The sequence below is a fragment of the Ursus americanus genome, chromosome X (assembly GCF_024610735.1).
Source record: "Ursus americanus isolate L20-20 chromosome X, mUrsAme1.1.p, whole genome shotgun sequence".
Classification (NCBI taxonomy): domain Eukaryota; kingdom Metazoa; phylum Chordata; class Mammalia; order Carnivora; family Ursidae; genus Ursus; species Ursus americanus.
Genome location: NC_142164.1, coordinates 98711322 through 98733084, shown reverse-complemented (window position 1 = coordinate 98733084; position 21763 = coordinate 98711322). Strand labels below are relative to the sequence as shown.

General features: G+C 36.3%; 1 protein-coding gene across 1 annotated transcript in view; it reads left to right on the top strand.

The window, feature by feature from the left end:
* Positions 1-21763, top strand: part of IL1RAPL1 (interleukin 1 receptor accessory protein like 1) — a 1307342-nt gene that overhangs the window by 749948 nt on the left and 535631 nt on the right. The window contains exon 4 of the mRNA XM_087859585.1: positions 21221-21407. Coding sequence (XP_087715711.1) covers positions 21221-21407 — 187 coding nt within the window. The remainder of the gene's footprint in view (positions 1-21220; positions 21408-21763) is intronic.

Genomic DNA, 21763 nt, shown 5'->3' with positions numbered 1-21763 from the left:
CCGGGCGTCTGTGTCCAGTCGATCCAGTTTAACGGGGCAATAAGAAAAACCATTTCTAGAAAGTGATTCAGTGTCATCCTTTCTCCCACTTTGTTCTCATAAAGCAAAGAGCAAAGAAAAATTACAAATATAAATATGTCCTATGTGCTCTCCTTTTCCCCGTAGGAAGTGTATGTATGTTAAACCAACGGCTACTTTTGAGAATGAATTATGAGGAAAGTAATGTGCTAGAATTGAGACAATAGGATCAGTGACAAGTGACTTACCATGTAGGAGTTAACAGTTTCCTTGGTGAGGCAAACAATCAGATAAATAGAATACACCACAATTTATAGACTTGTGGGCAGAGTGATAAAGAAAAAGAAGTGCTAAACATGGAGAAGTGAAAAAACTATTCCCAAAGGATGTGATAGTTTAGCTTTCTTAAAGGATGAATAGAAAGCTATCAGACAGAAGGATTCAAGTCATGGCGATTCTGTAGTTAGGAGAGAAATCTAGATTGTAGCTATGGATGAGGATGTTATCTATTTGAAATTATTTTCCAGAGAGTTCCCACCAAGAGTCAAGCATATTTCAAAGCTACTCAAAATAAAATGTATCTAATGCTCCAGGAACTTTACAAAGCAGGCATTATTACTCTCTCTTTTTTTTTCCAAATGAAGAAACTGACATTCAACCAATTGAAATAATAGGCTCAAGGTTATAAAATGGTAAGCAGTTGAGGCATGGAGCAAATCCAAATCTCTGACTGCAAAGCCTAACCACCTTCCACCTTTTTATGAAACTAACCGTAAAAGCAGAGGAGCATCTGGAAACATTGACAGGGAATTTGGTGGTAAGTGCCTGCACAGTATCTTACATGCAAATTTTATGGGTTTTTTCACAAATGTAAAACATTAAATTACTTATTTTGAAGCAAAATTGACAATTCATGAAGATGCCCCATTAGCACCAGTCATGGAAAAATAAATACACAAGAATGGTGAAGAAGTTGTTTTGGAGATGGGTCAGGGGATGAGTGAAACAGGTGATGGGGATTAGAGTACACTTATGATAAGCCCTGAGTAATATATAGAATTGTTGAATCTATATTGTACACCAGAAGATAATATAACACTTTATGTTAATTATGCTGGAATTAAAATAAAATACTTAACTTAAAAAATAAGTAATGGCAAGAGATTTGCCTTACCAGGTATTTTATCATACTAAACAGTGTGTTGGTGTATAAATTTCAAGAGAATTAAGTTGAACAGTTGGATTTCTAAGAAATAATTCCCAAAATATACAGGAGTTTGACATATAATAAGTGAGGCATCACATGTCAGTGGAGAAAAGATAAAGTTTTCACTCAGTGTTGTTTGTAAAAAAGGAAAGTGAAAATAAAACATTTTTCTTTCTTAACATTCCTGTAAAAATAAATAAGTCAATGATGAAACTATAAAACTACTAGAAGAAAATATTGAAAAAATTTAAAATATATATAATTCAGAGTAGAAAAAGTCTTTCTCAAAGTCCCCAAGTCCAGAGGGTATAAAATGATTGATATAATTATTACAGAGAAATAAAAAAAAAAACTCTCGTCATGTCAATCAAAATAAAATGAAATGGTAAATGACAAACTGACAGAAGATATTTGCAATAGAATTCAAAATAAACCAATATCCTTAATATAAGAAAACCTGCAGCTCTGCCATACTATTTTATATTTTGTGCCCATTTTGTTGTTTCCACCAGTTGTCTTTATACCGATACCTTTATGTAATCACCTTAGTCGTCTTCTTTTCTTACTTAGATTTTTCTATGGTGTCAACTTACAGTATTTTAATTGTCATCTATATGTTAATGCATCAGATTACTCTATATCCCTCTCTTCTCTTTGCATTTTTTAGTTATGTTATTTCTACTTCATCAGAGAAAATAATATTTACATGCTATTCTTACAACTGTAATACTTAATTCTACCTTTATTTAGTACCAGATCATCAGTTAAGTATGTTCACTACCAAAATTTCTCTAAATCCTTCTCCATCCTTATGCTGTAAAATTTTCATTCTCTATTTCTGGAAGCATTTATGTGTACAGTATTTCCTGAGATTCTTTTTCTAATGTTTAAAACTTTGCTGGTAATAAAATCTTGGCTCATACTGTGTCCTTTAGATTCTTGAAAATGTTACTCCGCTATTGTCGTGCTTTGTGTTTTCTTTTTTGTAAGTGACTTGGCCTTTTTCTCTGGAAGTTCAGAGGGTATTATTTTTCATTTTATTTTATTTTACTTTATTTTAGGTATAGTTAATATACAGTGTTATATTAGTTTCAGATGTACAATATAATGATTCAACGATTCCATACATCACCCAGTGCCCGTCATGACAAGTGCCCTCCTTAATCCCCATCACCTTTTAAACCCATCCCCTCACTCCTCTCCCCTCAGATAACCATCAAATTGTCCTCTATAATTAAGAATCTGTTTCTTGGCTTATTTCTCTCTTTTTCTTCCCCTTGCTCATTTGCTTTGTTTCTTAAATTATAAGTGAAATTGTATGGTACTTGTCTTTCTCTGACTGACTTATTTCACTTAGCGTTATACTCTCTAGCTCCTTCCATGTCATTACAAATGGCAATATTTCATTCTTTTTTATGACTGAATAATATTCAGTCATGAATATATATATATATATATATATATATATATATATTCATCACATCTTCTTTAAACATTCATCAGTTGGTGGACTCTCCCGGGCTCCTTCTGTAGCTTGGCAATGGTAAATAATGCTGCTAAAAACATAGGGGTGCATATATCTTTTTGATCTTAAGGTAGTTCTATTTTTAACTTTCTGGGGAACCTCTGTACTGTTTTTCACCGTGACTGCACCTCATCCATTTGCATTCCCACCAACAGTACAAGAGGGTTCCTTTTTCTCCACATCCCTGTCGACACCTGTTGTTTCTTGTGTTTTTTATTTTTACCATACTGACAGGTGTGAGGTGATATCTCATTGTGGTTTGGATTTGCACTTCCCTGATGATGAGTGATGTTGGGCATCTTTTCATGTGTCTGTTGGCCATCTGGATATCTTCTTTGGAGAAATGTATGTTCACTTCTTTCCATTTTGAAATTAAATTGTTTTTTGGGGTGTCAATTTATATAAGTTCTTTATGTATTTTGGATACTAACCCTTTATCAGATATATCACTTGCAAATATCTTCTCCCATTCAGTGGATTGCCTTTTAGTTGTGCTGATTGTTTTGGTCACTGTGCAGAAGCTTCTTATTTTAGTGTAGTCCCAATAGTTTATTTTTGCTTTTGTTTCCTTTGCCTCAGGAGACATACTAGAAAGAAGTTGCTACAGCCAATGTCGAAATAGTTACTGCTTGTGTTCTCTTCTAGGATTTTGATGGTTTCAGGTCTGACATTTAAGTCTTTAATCCATTTTGGATTTATTTTTGTGTCTGGTGTAAGAAAGTGGTCCAGTTTCATTCTTTTGCACGTTGCTTTCCAGTTTTTACAACATCATTTGTTGAAGAACCCATCTTCTTCCTATTGGACACTCTTTCTTGATTTGTCAAAGATTAATTGACCATATAGTTGTAGGTTCATTTCTGAATTTTCTGTGTTTTCTATTCTATTTGTCTTTTTGTCTGTTTTTGTGCCAATATCATACTGTTTTGAATACTAAATCTTTGTAATATAACTTGAAGTCTGGAATTGTGATACCTCCATCTTCACTTTTCTTTTTCAGAATCGCTTTGACAATGTGGGGTCTTTCATTATTTTTAAAGTATAATGGTTTTGATAAAGTATTTATTGGATTTGAACATCCTTTCTCTTTTTTCCTAGCATGTGATGAGTTCTTTTAATATGTAAATCCAGAGCTTTTATTTCAACAAAGTTTTCTTTAGTAGAATTTTAAAACATTCTTCTATTCCTTTGATTTGCTATTTTTCCTTCAGGTATTTCAGTTGAAGTATGTTGGATAATCTTTTTTGTCTTTTCTATCATGTTCTCTCTAAACCTTTTTGTATTACTTCTTGTTTCTTTTCTATTCTTTCCTTTATAAGCCTATGTTAAATGTGGTTATACCTGTTTTTCCTTGGGAACTCTTTTAATTTTATATTGCTGCCATTACAAATTACCACAAACTTATAGGCCAAAACCAACACTCATTTTTGTTTTCTCACAGTTCTGTGGTCACAACACAGGACAAGCTTAGCTTAGTGTCTCACAAGTCTGAAGTCAAGGTTGCCTGGCCAGGCTCTTAACTGGAGGATCTGGGGAAGAATCCACTTCAAGTAGTTGGCCAAATTTAGACTTTAGTGGTTATAGGATTAAGGTTTCCATTTTCTTTCTGATTGTCAGCCAGGAACCACTCTTAGCTCCTAAAAGTTGCTTATATTGTTTCTTTGTCAGGTGGCTTCTTCCATCTCTACACTAGTGATAGTTTATTGAATCCTTTTCATGCTTCAAGTGTCTCAGACTTCCTCTTCTGCTACCAGATGGAGAAAGCTCCAAGCTTTTAAAGGCCCATCTGGAGAGTATGGTATCATCTTCCCTGTTTTAAGTTATGGTGCCACGTAACATATAATAATTAAAGGAGTGATAAGTCATTATATTCAAGTGTGCTGAGAATTAGAGGAGGTCATCTTTCACTGGCCCCACCACAAACACCTTATAATTTAGTCCTCATTCATTTCCTATCTCTCCTGAATTTGATTAGCTCTTGTTTCATATCTTCATGTGATTTGTCCTATTCTATTTGGAGTTTTTTTTTTTTTAATTTTATGATTTGTAGTGTTCTTCCAATTGCACAATCACTTGTTTATGTATAAAATTCCTGTTGCTGTGTTAAGGTAGAATTCCCTCTGCTTTGTGTGAGTGTGGATGTGCACGTGTGCACATGTGTTTTACAACTGTTATTTGTTGAACTGATTCTCCTTTTTTGGCTTTTCCCCCTGAATCAGCAATAGAAGACACTTTGAGGTGTGTAGGGTTGGGAGATCCCATGGCTTACTTGATTTCATATTTCAGTACCACCTTCTTCTGCTGTCATTATGACATGTGAATCTTATTATTTTTATTGTTGTTGGTGGTGGTGGTAGTTTTTAACAAATGGTACATTTTTTTCACAAGTCTGGTTTCTTCTGATTCTATGACCCAATTTTGGTTCACTAGAGCCCTTTATTTTTAGTCAGGTTTCCCCCTCCTCCCGCCTTCACCATTAAGTCTTCAAAGGAAACATTTCCTCTCAAAGGTATCTCACTCTCTTCCTAAGAAGAGTTGACCACCTCTGTGTGTCTCTGTGTGCTCTTTCTATGCTCCTTTCTTTTGATACCTCAGTAACTGATGGTCTAATCTACCTGGTCTCAAATTGTTTCTCAGTATTTCCCATCTCAGAATTTGGCCGCAGAAGATGTCTACAGATTAATAAAAATAAGATCATTAACCTAAAAGGGAAGAATAAAGGGGTTAAAATGACAGTTCACAAAAGAAGGAATACAAATACCACTTAAGTATATGAAAAGACGTTCAACTTCACAAATAATAGAATTATAAGTTAAGACTAAAATAAAAGTCCTATTTTTACCTATTACATTGCCAAAGATGAAAATACTTTATAGTTTATCTTGTTAGCTACTGGTGTGGGGAAACAGACAACTCTTAAACATTGCTGAGGGTGTTAATTGGACCAATTCCTGTGGATAACAAAGAACATGGTAATAGCATTTGCCACCAAATTTGGCTTTAGGGTGGCTGGGGCTCATAGGTAAGAATTTTCCACTATTAGCATATACTCATTAAAAATATACTTACTTTTCAATTTTTTTAAAAGTGCAACATTTCTGCTGTTATCATACTCTAGATGGATAACAACTGTTATCCATCGGTGGAGGTAGCTGTACTTCATTCTGAGTATCATTTTGCAACATAAGAGCACTCATGAGGAAATGAATAGCAAGGACAAAAATGTAGGGCAATTCTGGCATTTAACCAAAAAGGACTGAGTGACTAGAAGCACAAAAGGAAAACCAGGAAAAGGCCTTCTAATAAAATCTCAAGATGACTGTACATAAATAGTATTCAGTGTCATATTGTGCTGAAGCCAGATAATGATCGAAAGCCAAGAGATTATTGGTAACACTAGTAACAACATTTTCTGAGAAATAATGGAGAGAAAACTGAGACCATAGTACAGAAATTGAGGAGCCTGTGTTGAGAAAATGAGAATAGTTTACAATACCACTAAAAGATTTGTATCTGTGAAAGGGAAGAGGTAAGTTACAGGTAGACATAGAGTACACAAACGTGCACACAAAGACTACCTCTCTGTAAAATCACTCAGTAATGCACTAAATGGGTCAGGTACATATAACCTGCATAATGATATTATCAATAATGTTATTTTGGAATTTCAGAAAAGGATGTAAGCCTTCATGTAGACTTTTATTTGACAAATGAGAAACTAACATACCCAAAGCCACAATTCAGATTAATGACTTATTCGTGTTATGTGCTTTATACACTATAGACATAATAAATGGTAAATAAAGATATCAGTAACTACTAAGTCAAATTAGGCAGCAATACTTTGTACAATTTGGATTCTAAACAAATCCATATTAGTAAAGAAAACCAGGAGCCAGAAGCAATGTAATAGCTTTTTCAAATTAGCCACCAAGGTAGTCAGTTACAATTGTATTTAATAGACTAGTGAACAGAAGGGTTTTGAGAGTGGGAATGATTACAGGGCTGTTGCATAAATTGTAGCTTCAAGAAAGCACTCAAGTAAAAGATGTCCAGTTAATCGTTATGATATTGTTCATGTGTATATGAAGAACAATTTGGAAAGGCCCTGCATCCTGATAAGACTGAATATAATGGGATTGAACTCCTCCATTCCATAAGAGTTTTCTCTGTCTCGCTATTACCATAATGGACTCTTAAGGAAGAAGCAGATATTATAACTAGAATTCATGTATACAATAAAGCCATTTTCATTTCTTTGTAACAGTTGTTTCATATGAGAAGAACATGAGAAGTAACCTTATAGTATTGACAGCAAAGTAGGTTTGACAGCTGACTATTGCGAAGTCTCTTGTGTAATTATCCCACCAATCCTCTGGCTAGGGATAAGTGTTTTTCATATGACCCATACTTCTGAAAATACTGAATTTCAAAATGTCTGTTCCATGCATGTAGCTATTGACATCCGCAAATATTTAACCATCTAGTTCTTGAGTCCCATTGGTGATTCTTCCATCAAAAACCAAGAATAGAGCAAGGCTAATAACAGGCAAGCCCTCATTCATGCTGTTTTATTTATTTATTTTTCTCCTTCCTGCTGCATCTAGGGATGCCTTCCACTTTATTCCTCATGGCAACTGCAGCTCTTTCTGGCAATAATATAAGACAAGTTTAACTGAATTTCAAATGTATGGAACTTAACTCCCAGAAAGGGTGTTCTATTTATATTGAACTTTTTTATGAAAATGAAAAGTTGGATCTGGAGAACAAAAATGGGGGAGGACTATATTCACAGTAGGATAAAGAGATTAAATATAAAGGGCTGTGTGATTTACCTCTTTATGATGTGGTGCTGGAAAGGAGATTAATCTTTTAAAAAGTGGTGACCTTGATATACATTCCATATTTAGCCAGTGGTAAAATATTATGAATAACGAAGAGTATGTGAAACAGCATTGGGCGTAAGTGAGAAGATTCAAGAGTTGTAGTCAGGTTGACAATCATCTAAGGGGTTAAGCCATGACTGTATATCATAGTAACAGCAGTGATCCGTGTTAAGTAGCTGTTTGTCCATTACAAAGTCTCTTTACATTAGATGCTATTTGCTTCTCCCACAGGCTAGGAAGTTAAGTATCCTTATAATTTTATGATCAGGTAACTGAAGTTCAAGGAAGACTAGTTACTTGTCTCTAATCACACAGCCAGTTAGTGAGTTCTGTGCATGCAACTGTCCAGTTGTGCCTCCTTCTCCTTCTCCTCCTCCTTCTTCCTGTATTCTTTATCATATTTGAGTAAAGATTAGACCCACTTATGTTTTGTTTTTGACACTTTTAATCAAGCCTTTAACATTGCTCTGTGGCATTATATTCTGGCAGTCAAAGTGAAAAGGAGTTTATTCCTACATTTTTGTTGACAAAAATTTTAATGTAATTGTCACATTATAATCATGTTTATATTTATAAAGAAATGTAAATTATTAGACCTTTTTTTTTCTAAAAGTAGCCTCTTTTTACCAAGGAAAGTTATCAGATTACTGGCATTTAAACTATTTGCTCTTTTAGTGAATTGTAGGTGATTCAGATTAATGGCTCTTCTTTCTAGTCAGAAAAATCTAAAAGTTACTGTTCATTGGAATTGATACTAAAATTACATAAAATGGATTGAAAAGAAACCAACTGTGAAATACGCTGGTCAAATAGAATAAAAAAGTCTCTCCCCAAAAATGTCTAATTCTGACTTCATTTTTTTAAGATTCACTTATTTATTTATTTGAGAGAGAGAGCACATGGGAGTGGAGGAGGGGCAGAGGGAGAGGGAGAGAATCTTCAAGCAGACTGCCCACTGAGCATGAAGCCCACCTGACCTTAGCTGAAACCAAGAGTCATATGCTTAACTCACTGAGCCACTCAGGAGCCCTGTAATTCTGCCTTTAAATTACATTAACTCACTGTTTAATTCTGCTTTTTTTTTTTTGTTTTAAAATATCAGTAAAAGATTTTCATCATAGGAAAATGCAAAAGTGTCTTAATTTATCAAATGTGCTATGTTTATACAGTGTTATTTGTACTATTTGCAAATAGATAACTATATGATTTGTGTACCTCTTTATTTTACCTCATGGGAGACTTTAGGAATTATGTATAATGTAGATAAAACACTCAGCTATTTGTTGCCTAAACTACTGTATTGAGCAGGATCTAGTCAGAGCAAATTCATTCCAAGTATTTCAATAGGGGAAATTTAATATGCAAAATGGGTTATAAATATGGTAGAAGAGCTGAAATGGCATAACATGAGGCATTCCAGGGGTCAGCAACAGCAGGAAGCCACAGCCAGCCTTCTGCCTGGGGGGGAAAAAGAGAGGGAGGAAGTAGAATAACCAACTCCAGAACCTGAAATGACAGATCCTTTCTTGGAAAAATTTAACTTTGAAGTCAGCCAGTAGGAGAGCCTGGTAAATGGTAGACATATTTATGGGATAAAGTGGTGAACAAGGCAAATAAAACTCTTGCTCTCATGGCACTTCCACTGTATGAAAGACAAAATATATACCTATATACAGAATAAAAATCAAGAAAATATCAATTAGTGATCATCAATAGGATAAATATAAAGCTGAGTGGTAAAATTACAGACCTTTATTGTTCTCATAGATTTTTTGTATTTATTTGATTTTTAAACATTGTATTGAAATATTATTTATCTTAATTATTGAGTTTTTGATACCTCTTCACTCTCCTCATACTAGTTTTGTTGGGGTGAGCCTGTAATGTCTGAAAGAAATTCTAGCTATTTTGCTTGAGCCGCTGGGTAAATGTTGTGGCAGTCAGTGCCATATGGGAGGCTAGGGGGAGTAGCTTTGAGGATAAAAGTAAAGATTTATTTGTTGGGCACCTTAGGTCTCAAGTAACTTTTTAGATTTCAAATAGGTATGATAAATAGGCAACTGGATACGTAAATCTAGAGTTCAGAGAGAGGTCAGAGCTGGAGATACAAACACAGGAGATGAAACATAGATATGGTATTAGAGGAAGATTAGATGAGAGAATGCATAAAAGCTTTTTAAAAAAATAATGCCTTTACTGAGTATAATTCACATGCCAGATAATTCATGCATTTAAAGTGTAAAATTCATTGTTGTTTATTGTGGTAAAATATACATAACATAAAATTTACCATTTTAACCATGTCTGATCATATGCTTTAGTGGCATTTAGTACATTCACAATGTGGTGCAACCATCCCCACTATCCATTTCCAGAAATTTTTTGTCATTCCGAACAAATTCTGTACCCATTAAACAGCAACTCCCCATTTCTCTCTTTCCCGCAGCTCAGGTAACTTCTCTTTTACTTTTGTCTCTGAATTTGCCAATTCTAGGTATGTAAATGGAGTTATACAATGTTCTTCCTTTTGTGTCTGACTTAGTTCACTTAGCATAGTGTTTTCAAAGTTCATCCACGTTGCATCAGGTATCAAAAAGCCATTCTTTTTAAAGGCCAAATAATATTCTGTTGTGTTCGTATACCACATTTTGTTTATGCATTCATATTTTGATAGACTTTGAGTTGTTTCTCTGTTTTGGCATTGTAAGTAATGCTACTATGAACACTGATACAGAAGTATCTCTTTAAGTCTTTGCTTTCAATTCTTTTAAGTATCTATCTAGGAGTGGAACTGCTAGATCATACGGTGCTCTGTGTTTAACTGTTTGAGGAACTGCCAAGCTGGGTTTCCATCGCAGCTGCACCAGTTTATATTCCTCCTAGTGGTGCACTAGGGTTCCATTTTTTCCACATCTTTGCCAAAACTTGTTGTTTTCCATTTTTTTATAGTAGCCATTCTAGTGTCTGTGAAGTGGTATTGTATAAAGCTTTTTGTACAATATCCCTCCCTCCACCATTTCCTCTCAGTAAAATATAAGCTCCATAAAAGCAAGTACTTTGCTTGTTCGCTGCTTTATCCCCAGCTGGGCCAGATGCTTAGTCTTTGCTCAACAAATATGTATTGACTGAATTAATGAATTTTAAATGCTCGAAAAGCGATAGTTGACTCATTTAGTAAAATGATGTTATACATTCATGTCTAGGTTAGGTTGTGTCTTCTCTGCTTGACTTAAAGGTTTTATTTTGTTTTTATCAAATGGCATGCCTTTGCTCTGGGAAGGGTTAGGAGAAATATATTGAGTTTACACAGAAAGAAATTATCTTGAACTGTTACAGGAGAAAAGTCAGTGAAATAGTTCAAAAGTGAAATTAGAGTGTTGTGGAAAAAGCAAGTAAGAGCTCACATGTTACCTTCACATTTGAGCACCAACCTGGTGGTAGGAACATCTTGAGTCAAGGGTGGTAGCTGCAGTCTCCTTTTCTGGGAGCATTTCTGGCTTCCATTTACTTTTCCTCCAAAGTCTCTTGGGTGAGAAGAGTTTTTGTGGATACAGGCATGCTGTTTTGTTCCCTTTGTGTGTGCAGAAATTAGGCTGGTTTCTATATATGCTAAGTTCAGAGAGTACGCTCTTTACGTGAAACTCTGATCATGAATTTTGGTAAGCATTGTATATTTAAAATGACACCAGTCTCTAGAGTCTGAAGATATGCACCTTATCAATTTTATGGAATAGATTTGGTTTTTGTCTTATACATGTAATTAGAAATATGATATAAATGTCCTTAATAATTAAGATTATTTACCATCTTCACAGTTAATTTTATTTATTGTATTTTTCTTCTGAAGTTAAGGAAAGCAAAGCTATTATCAAGAAATATTAACCTGCAAAGTAAAAGTGAATAAAGCATATGCCCTTATGACATCTGGAAAATATTTTAAGAAATATTAGCAGAAAAAAAGAAACCCCACTGATTATGAGGTCTGTTTCCTGACATTGTCCACATTTGGTTTCTATATAGCAGGGGAAAAAGCATGTTTCCATATGTTTATATGTTATTAATCTAACTCTGAAAAATGTATTTGTGAATGAGTACAATTTCAGCAAACTCTGGTAGTTGTCTGTCTCCTTTAAAGATTAATATAGATTTTGTTTTACTCTGTTACAACTTTTCCTGGAATTTTCATTGTAAAATGAGGAGGTAGGGTGTAGGATTAGCTCAACATCTGGATCCTCTGTCACCTCTTCTCTACAACAGCCTGGGAGTAAGATTTAATAGCATAAGCACTATTATGCTCACTATGGAAAAAAGCTGCCTGGGTGATGCTTGGAAAGGAAAAAAAGTGATTTACAACTGACCCAAATGTGGCTCACACATTAATTCTCCCTTTTTCTTATCTCTCAAATCAAGAAGATTCAACTACAGTTAGAAGAAAGTCTCGTTGCATACACAGTGAGAGAATGAGATAATCAGGTGATTGCAGATAGCTATTCCATGCCAGGAAATCTTTATAGCTCTATTTTAATTTTTTGCTGGACCTGGAAGACGCATTTTCTTGCTACATCCACTATCAGGAAGTGTGTGCTGCTTTAAAGAAGCATAAAACAAAAGGGAATAAAAACTCATTTGGTGAGGTGTAGATGGGAGTTGTTTAAAGGGATTGAGCAGGGGCGCCTGGGTGGCACAGCGGTTGGGCGTCTGCCTTCGGCTCAGGGCGTCATCCCGGTGTTCTGGGATCGAGCCCCACATCAGGCTCCTCCACTGTGAGCCTGCTTCTTCCTCTCCCACTCCCCCTGCTTGTGTTCCCTCTCTCGCTGGCTGTCTCTATCTCTGTCAAATAAATAAATAAAATCTTTAAAAAAAAGGGATTGAGCAAAGAAGAAATGTAATCAGAACTATATAGACCTTAACGAATAATTTTTTCATTCATTTCACAAATATTTATTGAGAGTGCCTGCTCTATGCCTGGCACTGTACTAGGTACTTAAAAAATCATTAGGCCTTTTAAGTCTTTAACCACAATAGTCAGTGAACACATTTGTCTAATGCCTTAGTCACCCTGTACCAGTAGAAACTGGTATTCAGAAGGGTAGAAAAAGCTTAAGAGGTTAAAAAAAGAAGTGCTTGATTTCTCAGAAAATTAAACATAGAATAACCACATGACCCAACATTTCCACCCCTAGGTATATTCCCAAAAGTATTGAAAGAAGGAATTCAAATGAATACTTGTACATGAATGTTCATAGCAGCATTATTTTCAGTAGCCAGAATGTAGAAATAAACTCAAATGTCCATCTGGTCATGTACAAATGAACTATATTGGTATATCTATACACTGGGCTATTAGCCACAAAAAGGAATGAAGTACAAATGCATACTACAATGTGGGTAAGCCTTGAACACATTATGCTAAGTGAAAGAAGGCAGCCACACAAAAAAATCCACACACTATATTATTCCTTTTATATGAAATAGTCCTAATGAGCAAATCCATGAAGACAGAAAGCAGATTGATGTTTGCTAGGGGCTGTGGGAATGGGAAAATAGGGCGCACTTGCTAATAGTTATACGTTTCTTTTTGGGATGATGAATATGTTGTAGAACTAGATAGAGATTGCACAGCATTATGAATGTACTGAATGACACTTAATTGTACATGTTCAGATGGTTAATGGTTAAGTTTATGTTGTATGCAGTTTACCTGTTAAAAAAAAATAGGCCTCTTGGGGCACCTGGGTGGCTCAGTCGTTAAGCATCTGCCTTCGGCTCAGGGCATGATCCCAGGGTCCTGGGATCAAGCCCTGCATCGGGCTCCCTGCTCTGCTGGGAGTCTGCTTCTTCTTCTTCTCCCACTCCCCCTGCTTGTGTTCCCTCTCTCGCTGGCTGTCTCTCTCTCTGTCAAATAAAAAAAAAAAAAAAAAAAGGCCTCCAAGAATCCAAACAGCATGCAGCTAACTCCCTTATTTTATATACTATGAGAAGAATACATATTAACAGAGAAGGCAGCAAAAATAAGTGGAAATAAATGATTACAAATTGAGATTGTTTCAAGGAAAATAAAGGGATAAGATGGATAGGCTTTCCTGAAGAAATTTATAATTTGTAATTTATGTGACCTTGAACCCACGTCCTGGGCCTCAGTTTTCTTTAGGGACATGTTTTTATTTTTGTTTGTCTGTCTCCTTTCCTCCTCCTTCAAGAAGAGGTCAGGAAAGAGACTGTATGGTGTAGTTGTGAAGTTCAAAAGTCCTCATGCCCAAGAATAACTCAGGCAGAGAAATACTGGACTAGAATTCCATATATCAACACCTTCTCAACTCTAATGCTTCAGGAATCTTAGGCAAAAAAACAAAAAACAAAAAAACAGAGATGGCAAAATTATATTAATGAATTGCCACCAAAAAAGACAGAGATAATTATTTTGAATATATAGTTAGTAAGACTGTAGAAGTTCAGTTTACCACTTAAATTTTTGGAAAACCGAATTTCAAATGAAAAGGCAATAAACTGGCATTTTTAGTCTTATCACTTCCTCAGTGGTCTCCCTGTAATCTTTTTACAAGGGCTGATTTCAAGCACAGTTAAATCAATAGGTCCTCCAGAGCTCTTCTCAAAAGAAAACCTAATCCAAACAAATTTCACATTTAGTGTCAGTAGCTCTAAGCATAATATGTGTAAGAAAGATAAGATATAACAGAGGGGCCACATGCGTAGCTTCAGGCATCGCCATGAACACAGAGAGAAAAAAATTAAAGATAGAAAAAATTGGAAGGCTTTAAGATTAGAAATAAGCTATCAAAGCATATTTAAGGCTTAACAAACTGTAAGATGTTCCATCCACAATCTAACCCTTACATTTTTTTATTCCTAACACTTTATTTTCACCACTAATGATTAGACACTAAGGGCAAATTTGTGGTCAAGGAACCACCTTCCAGAGAGTTCAGTTCTGCTCAGGTCTGTACTAATGGAAACTTCAGATCTGCTGTCTTTCCATGCCCAAATATTTGTAACACTTTCAAAATACTGTGTGCTTTTATTTTTACAAAACATTTCTGTGCAAAGGAGTATGACTTAAAAAATGACCAATGAATGTTAGAGTAGGCCACAAAAGACAAAGAAGCAGAGAACAACTTAGTCCTTTAAAAACGTTGATCAAATTCCTTGTCTTTCTCAGCACTTCATAATGTGGGAAAAGATTTCCAACTACTATGGCAATGTTATTATTTTCCCTAGGAACCCGAGAATTAACAGACAGGTCAAGGGTTTAGTGATGCTGTTAAAGGATCTATTTAACAATCATGCTACTGGTAATTCTGTTGGAGTAGGCGAGAGATGTTCAGAACTACGCAGTATCATGCATAGCAGGTATGATTACAGAGTAGTTGTAACTGTGCTACCCTTCGGTGTGGTGTCATGTGGTTTTTATCGTACTTTATCGGCTGATCAGGTAATACCCAAACTTTCCCTTCTCACACCTCGTTTTCTTTTTTACCTCCTGTCTGGACCACCCTCATTTCTGCACCTCGATCTGCAGTTGTGCAATGTGGTCATCCTGTAAAAGATGAAGTTTTTAAGTCTGTGATAGCCCCCATGCATGCCATTTCAGAACCCTTGTCCATGTCAAGGTAGCAAACTGCTAAGAAACCTGTGAAGCACTTCAGTGCCCTGTACTGACTTCCACAGTCTGTACTTACCAAAGTTATTTTCATTTTAGGTATGTCACATATTTGCTTCTTGATTATGTTCAAATATATTTGTTAGTTCTCAATCTTTATACTGGTTTAAGGGTAGATGGTTGTTTTCCTCCCTTTAAAGACAGGACTCTAAGGCAATCGTTTCACAAGCCACCTCATTCTCAAGTATGAGTTTGTAAAAAGTACATAGTAGAAAAAGCTGGAAAAAAAAACATGGTATTTCTTTAAGACCTGTCCCTTCCTCCCTTTTAGTCCTTACTAAATTTGGGAAAGTTTAAAGACCTAAATCTTCAAAGAAATCCACGTTAGATCACATTCTCCCTTTCTCCAGAAGGCATCTCTTTGGGGGTATAAAATTAAATAAAACCAGGGGTTAAGAGTTTGTTTTAAACAGTCTTAAATATATACATATATATGGTTTTTGTGTGCTGACCCAGCACTAATACTCTCCAGTAGCATATAGAATTAGAAATTAGGAGATGTGAGTTCTAATCCCATTTTTGCCACTAAACAGATAGTAGAACTTGGATAAGTTGTTGACTTGTTTAGGCATTGGGTTGTTTTGCTGTCACCTCAGCAGGTGAAACAAAGGAAATCTGCATGACTTTGGTCTGTACCATACATTCTGTGTCCTTGGTGTGTACTGCAGGTCACCTTTACCAGAGAATCCTAGGTCTTTTTAAAAATTGATTGATTGTTGTATTTTTTTTATTTATTATCGAAGTGTGGTTGAACTAGGTCTTTTTTTAATCCACAATAATATCGTTATTAGGACAATTCAGTGTTCAGTCTCAGCTAAGAATAACTGTTTCCATCACATATGTGTATATCCTGTCTTTCTAGCCATTTTATTAACATGTAAACCAGCAGTCATGATTTAACTTGTTGCCTAGATTGCAGCCCATCTGTTCTCAACAATAGAAGTCAAGTAAATACGCACTGATGGTTTTCACTGTCCGTCCTATAGGAGCATTCGCCTTACCCCGTTTATCCCATTTCATGGTGTCTCCCTGATGGCACAAAGCCACAGTGCCATAGCATTCATGCTGCCGATTTGATCATGGCGCATGGTGCTCTTTACTTTGAGAGTCTGTAATTACCCTCAGGGGGATCACATGTTTATTAATGTGTCACAAGTTGCTTGCTTCCCGTTAGCTCTTCTCAGCAAATAGGACTATAGTGTTCATTGGATGCTGCTTTATTTTTAGCTTTTTAAATCACCTCCTGATGAACGGAAACAGTAAACAAGTATTAAAACATTGAAAGTAATGTGGAAATAGTGTTATCCTGGGGAGTCTGGAATTCCAGACATTACCAGACAGTTGTAAATCAGCAGTCACCTCACAGAGCTGAGGAATAAACGTCAGGAAAATAAAAATACCAAAGTGTGCTCATCTGGATCCACATTATGGAAATTAGAGGTCAGTCACATTTATAGAAGAGGAGAAGGGGATGACTGGGGCAAGGAGTCTGTATTTTTCATCAAGTTTACTTACTCTTCTTCAGCCCACTCAGATATCCCGTAAAAAAAAACATAAGGATTCATCTCGATGCTTATGCCTGACACTAATTAAACACCAAAGAACTAAAGGCATCATCATGGTCATGTTGTCTGTCTCAGCTGCCTTCTGAACAAACCCTGGGTGGCTGGACTGGAAAATGGAAATCTAAAAGAAATAGGGAGAGGGGATGTTGTACTGATGAAAAGATCTAGCACTTCCTGAGTGCTCACCAGAAGACTGGCCCTGCCCTAAGTTCTTTCTGTGTTTTAACATGCTTGACTCCCAAATCAACCTCTGAGGTCTTAGTATGATTTTCTCCTTATACACATGAGGAAATGGAAGCCTGAGAAGTCAAGTAACTTTTCCTAATTTTCAAAAGTCATGAGTGATCGAGCTGGAATCTGAACCTCTTATGGTTGGGTTTTGGAGATCTTGCTCTTAACCTTGTCTGTATAAAACATGTCTGGCATTTGATAAAAGAAGGTATAGGAAAACAAACAACAGCAATCAATAGTTTGAGGAGAAGGAAAACCTAAAAATCATGAGTTTAAAAGATTAATGTGGAGTGTACAAATTTAGAATTCACTGATTGACTTCTTAGAAAAGTCTGTTCTTGAAGAATTCTAATGTGTACAAATATCAGGATTATTCTAAAATGTGCATATTTTCTTACTACACATTGGAATGTGTCCTAGGATAATTAATTGCTTTAACTTAGGTAATTATTTTTTCTGAAAATATTATCTTAAAATGAACCCATGAAGAGCATGCTCTAGTCTGTGCTGGAGTAAAATTAATAAATAATGCATGAGCAATATTTCTGGCAAACCCAAAGAGGCTATTTTTTTCTACTTGGGTGTGAAGCTCAAGCTAAAATTTAGCACACTTTCTTTTCTCTCTAAGCTGTTTCTTTTTCCGTATTTTCCGTGCTGAGAGATTGACTCTACTTTTCATATACTCATCTGAGAGAAGTTCTTCATCATCTTGGATACCTCTATTTCCTTTGCTCCTTCCCTGTCATATTGATTCTGTATCTTAAATATAATTTGAACATGATTCCTCCATTCTGTCTCAATGGTCAGTTCCTTTGGAGCTGCCATTTTTCTCCTGATTGAATGATGTTGCTTTCTTATTGTCTCACTCCATTTAGTCCTCTGTTCTCACCAATTCATTTTTCTCACTGTGATCAGAAAAATTTTTCCAAAATCCAAATGTCTTCACTTCCCAGCCTAAAGTCCACATTCTGCTGTGGCTTACATGCCACTCCTTCATTCTTCTGCACACCTCTCCAGCCTTACTTCCTGCTGTTCCTTTATAACTAATCCAGTCACACCAAATTGTTGGCAGTTCCTCCAACCACATTGAGTTGTTGCATGTCTTCAAGCCTTTGTGCATACTGTTCGCTGAAATAGCCTTTGTTAAAATTGCCATATTCTTACTCATTCCTTAACTCAACCAGGTATCACAACTTTTACAGTCTTCTTTCTTTGACACTACTTTGGTAGTGCACAGTAGCTCTTTGTAGTGCTTATTACATTGAAATTCAGCTATTTACTTGTGTATCACTTCTCCTGGATTGTGAGGAGCTGAGAGCAGGGAATATATTTTGTCATTCTAACAAAATCTCTGAACATATTCTTTCAGGACCTTGTTACCGATTGACTTTGTTTAAAGGTGAAGGGTTTCACCTATGAAGTATTTTATTTTTAAGGGGGAGGGAGAGATAGGGGAGGGAGCAGGGCAGAGGGAGAGAATGAGAGAGAATCTTAAGCAAGTTCCGTGCCCAGTGTGGAGCCCAACATGTGGCTGGATCTCACGACCCTGAGATCATGACCTGAGCTGAAATCAAGAGTCAGACGCTTAACTGACTGAGCCACCTGAGCGCCACCCCCCCACCAATAAAGTATTTTAGATCTACTTATAGGCTATTATATCAAGGTAGAGACATCTACATTTAATAAGCCTACATAATAATTTTGTGGCAGTTTTGTTACCCAATATAAAGCTGAATAAATAACTATAAACGAAAATTCTATTTTCTCCCCTATTCTCAGTACTTCTGACACCAGGTATGTGGGATTTTTTTTTTCCACACCAAGCTATTTTGCTACAGCAGCTAGATATGCTACAGTTCAAATCTATTCTGACACTGTCTACTTGGAGATAGCATCACACCCTGCAGGTTAAGGACTCAATCCCACAAGACTGCCCCCTGCCTCACAATTCAGATACCAGTTGCAAGTCCAGATTGTCACCTGTGCTTCTGACAGACTGACTATAAATAAGAGGTTCTCACAACCCCCTCCTTGGATTCAATCATTTGCTAGAATGGCTTACAAAACTCAGGAAAACAGTTTACTTACTATTATTGGATATTTCAAAGGATAGAAATGAATGGTCAGATGGAAGAGATGTATGGGACAAAGGGTAGAGGAAGAGGCACAGAACTTCCATGCCATCTCCAGGCATGCCACCCTCCTAGCACCTCCATGTATTCATCAACCCAAACTCATCAAATCTTTTTGATTCTTGGGTTTTTGTAGAGCTTAACCTGAAATTCCTGCCTCCTTGTCTGAAGGTCAGTGGGTCGAGTTAAAAATTCCAACCTTCTGCACACTTGGTCTTTCTGGTAACCAGCCCCATCCCAAGGCTTGCTAGGGCCTTCACCTCAAGTCATCTCTTTAACATAAACTCAAGGGTGATTAAAAGGGGCTCCCTTTGGATGACAAAAGACACTCCTATCACACAGGGAGTTCTAAGAGTTTCAGGAAATCTGTGCCAGGAGCTAAGACCAACTCTATTTTTTATTATACCATAACCAGCCTAATTATTTTCTGGCGATTCTCATCATGTCATATAGGCATTTTTTTAAAAAGCAAGAATTTAAATCAAGGAGCTGCTTAAATGTCAAGCATCTTGGCTGAATAAGAAGGAGGACTTGGGGGCTATGATCTCTGTATACCAGTGTGGAGTGAGAAGTGCCAACATTACTGATCACTGGTGACAGGCCAAACAGATATTAATTCAGTATCCCATTTAATACTCAGACACATGTTGTCACACCCCCCACCTAAGGTTCCAAAGGGTTAAATGAGTTGCCCAAAATTACAGAACTAGGAAGCAGTAAAACTCAAATCCAGGACTTTAATGGCCAAGTATACAAATGAGGCATTGGGCACTTACCAAGTAAGACGTTCTGTACGAAAACTTGAATTTGATGTTATATGCTTCTCTTTATTCTCACTGCCTGTGTCACCATGCCTGACCCGTAGCAGTGTTCATTGAATGTCCAGAGACATAAAAAGCAAACAGAAAGAGTGCAGTTTACAAGAAAACTTCCTTTGGTCCAACTCTTTCAAAGAGATCTCTGAACATGATTTTTATTCTCATGTATTTCAAGTTATAAGTCTGATTTAGGAACCAACAAGTCATAAAATGAGACACTGTTTTAATGAACTGATTCTGTAGAACATATCAGGGTGGGGTTGTCCGTACATAATACATTAGAATATTTCTCTTGGGATGCCTGGGTGGCTCAGTCGTTAAGCGTCTGCCTTCGGCTCAGGGCGTGATCCCAGAGTCCTGGGATCAAGCCCCACATTGGGCTCCTCCGCTGGAAGCCTGCTTCTTCCTCTCCCACTCCCCCTGCTTGTGTTCCCTCTCTCTCTGGCTGTCTTTCTGTCTGTCAAATAAATAAATAAAATCTTTAAAAAAAAAATAGAATATTTCTCGTATCTGACAACCTGGACTCCAGGTCCCAACCCAAATGAGTTTAGGTCTGTAAAGACAGTGAACCTGCAGTATTTATATCCAAGACTGTTTTCTTGCCAGATCCCTTGATAAGCTCTCCACTTACCAAGACAATCCATACTGTAAGGATTGAGCAGCCTTATTCTTTTCTTCCCATTATGCTTAATAGATCAGTTACATTTTTCTACTCCTCTGTTGAGTTTGCCAAGTTTAGCATAAACCCAAGGTTGACGTCCTTCCTGACCTAAATCTTCCTTTATTTTTTCTACTTTTCTAGATACAGAAACCCCTATTAAACATTTTTTCAGACCACACATATATAATACGAAACTTTTTTTCTAACAAATGAAAACTACATGGATGTTTTCAGAGAACCAAGCATTGTTTAGCTGAGTGGCAAGAGAGAGCCCTGTGGAATAAGCCATGATATCATAACATTAATCAGTGGAGTTTTTGCTTTTCTCTCTCCCTCTCCTCCCCTCTCTCTCTCTGTCTGTTTCTGTCTGTCTCTCTCTCTCTCTCTCTCTCTCTCTGTGTTTGTCTCTGTGTCTGTCTCTTGTAGTAAAGTAAACATATTGCCTGGCGGTACTTACTTTTTGTTCACACCAGACCACCTATTTTTTTCTGCTTCATTACAGAAACTCCACTTACTGTATGAAAGTATCCATCTCACTGACAGTGGGTGAAAATGACACTGGACTCTGCTACAATTCCAAGATGAAATACTTTGACAAAGCTGAACTTAGCAAAAGCAAAGAAATTTCATGCCGCGATATAGAAGATTTTTTACTACCAACCAGAGAACCTGAAATCCTATGGTATAAGGTATGTACTGTGAATGATTTTGTTCCTTATAAACAGAATAATGTGTATCTTATTCTTGGAAAAGTTGGATAAAAAAGTTATATGGGTATGATGAAGTTCATCTCTTCCCTCCTAAAATACTATAGCAGGTTGTGCTGGTCATTATGTTTTCAAACCAATAGCTTTGATAAATGCTAGTCAGTGTTTGTATTGGTGATCCATTGCAATAAGCTGTTGTGTTTATGTTCATATCTAGTTTATTCAGTTCTTTCAAGTCCATTGTAGTCTGTTTTGATCATTCCAGGAACTAAAAAAACATTAAGGATTCATTTCAGAGCTCTTCATATAAATACTCCTCATGTTTCCAAACAAGGAAA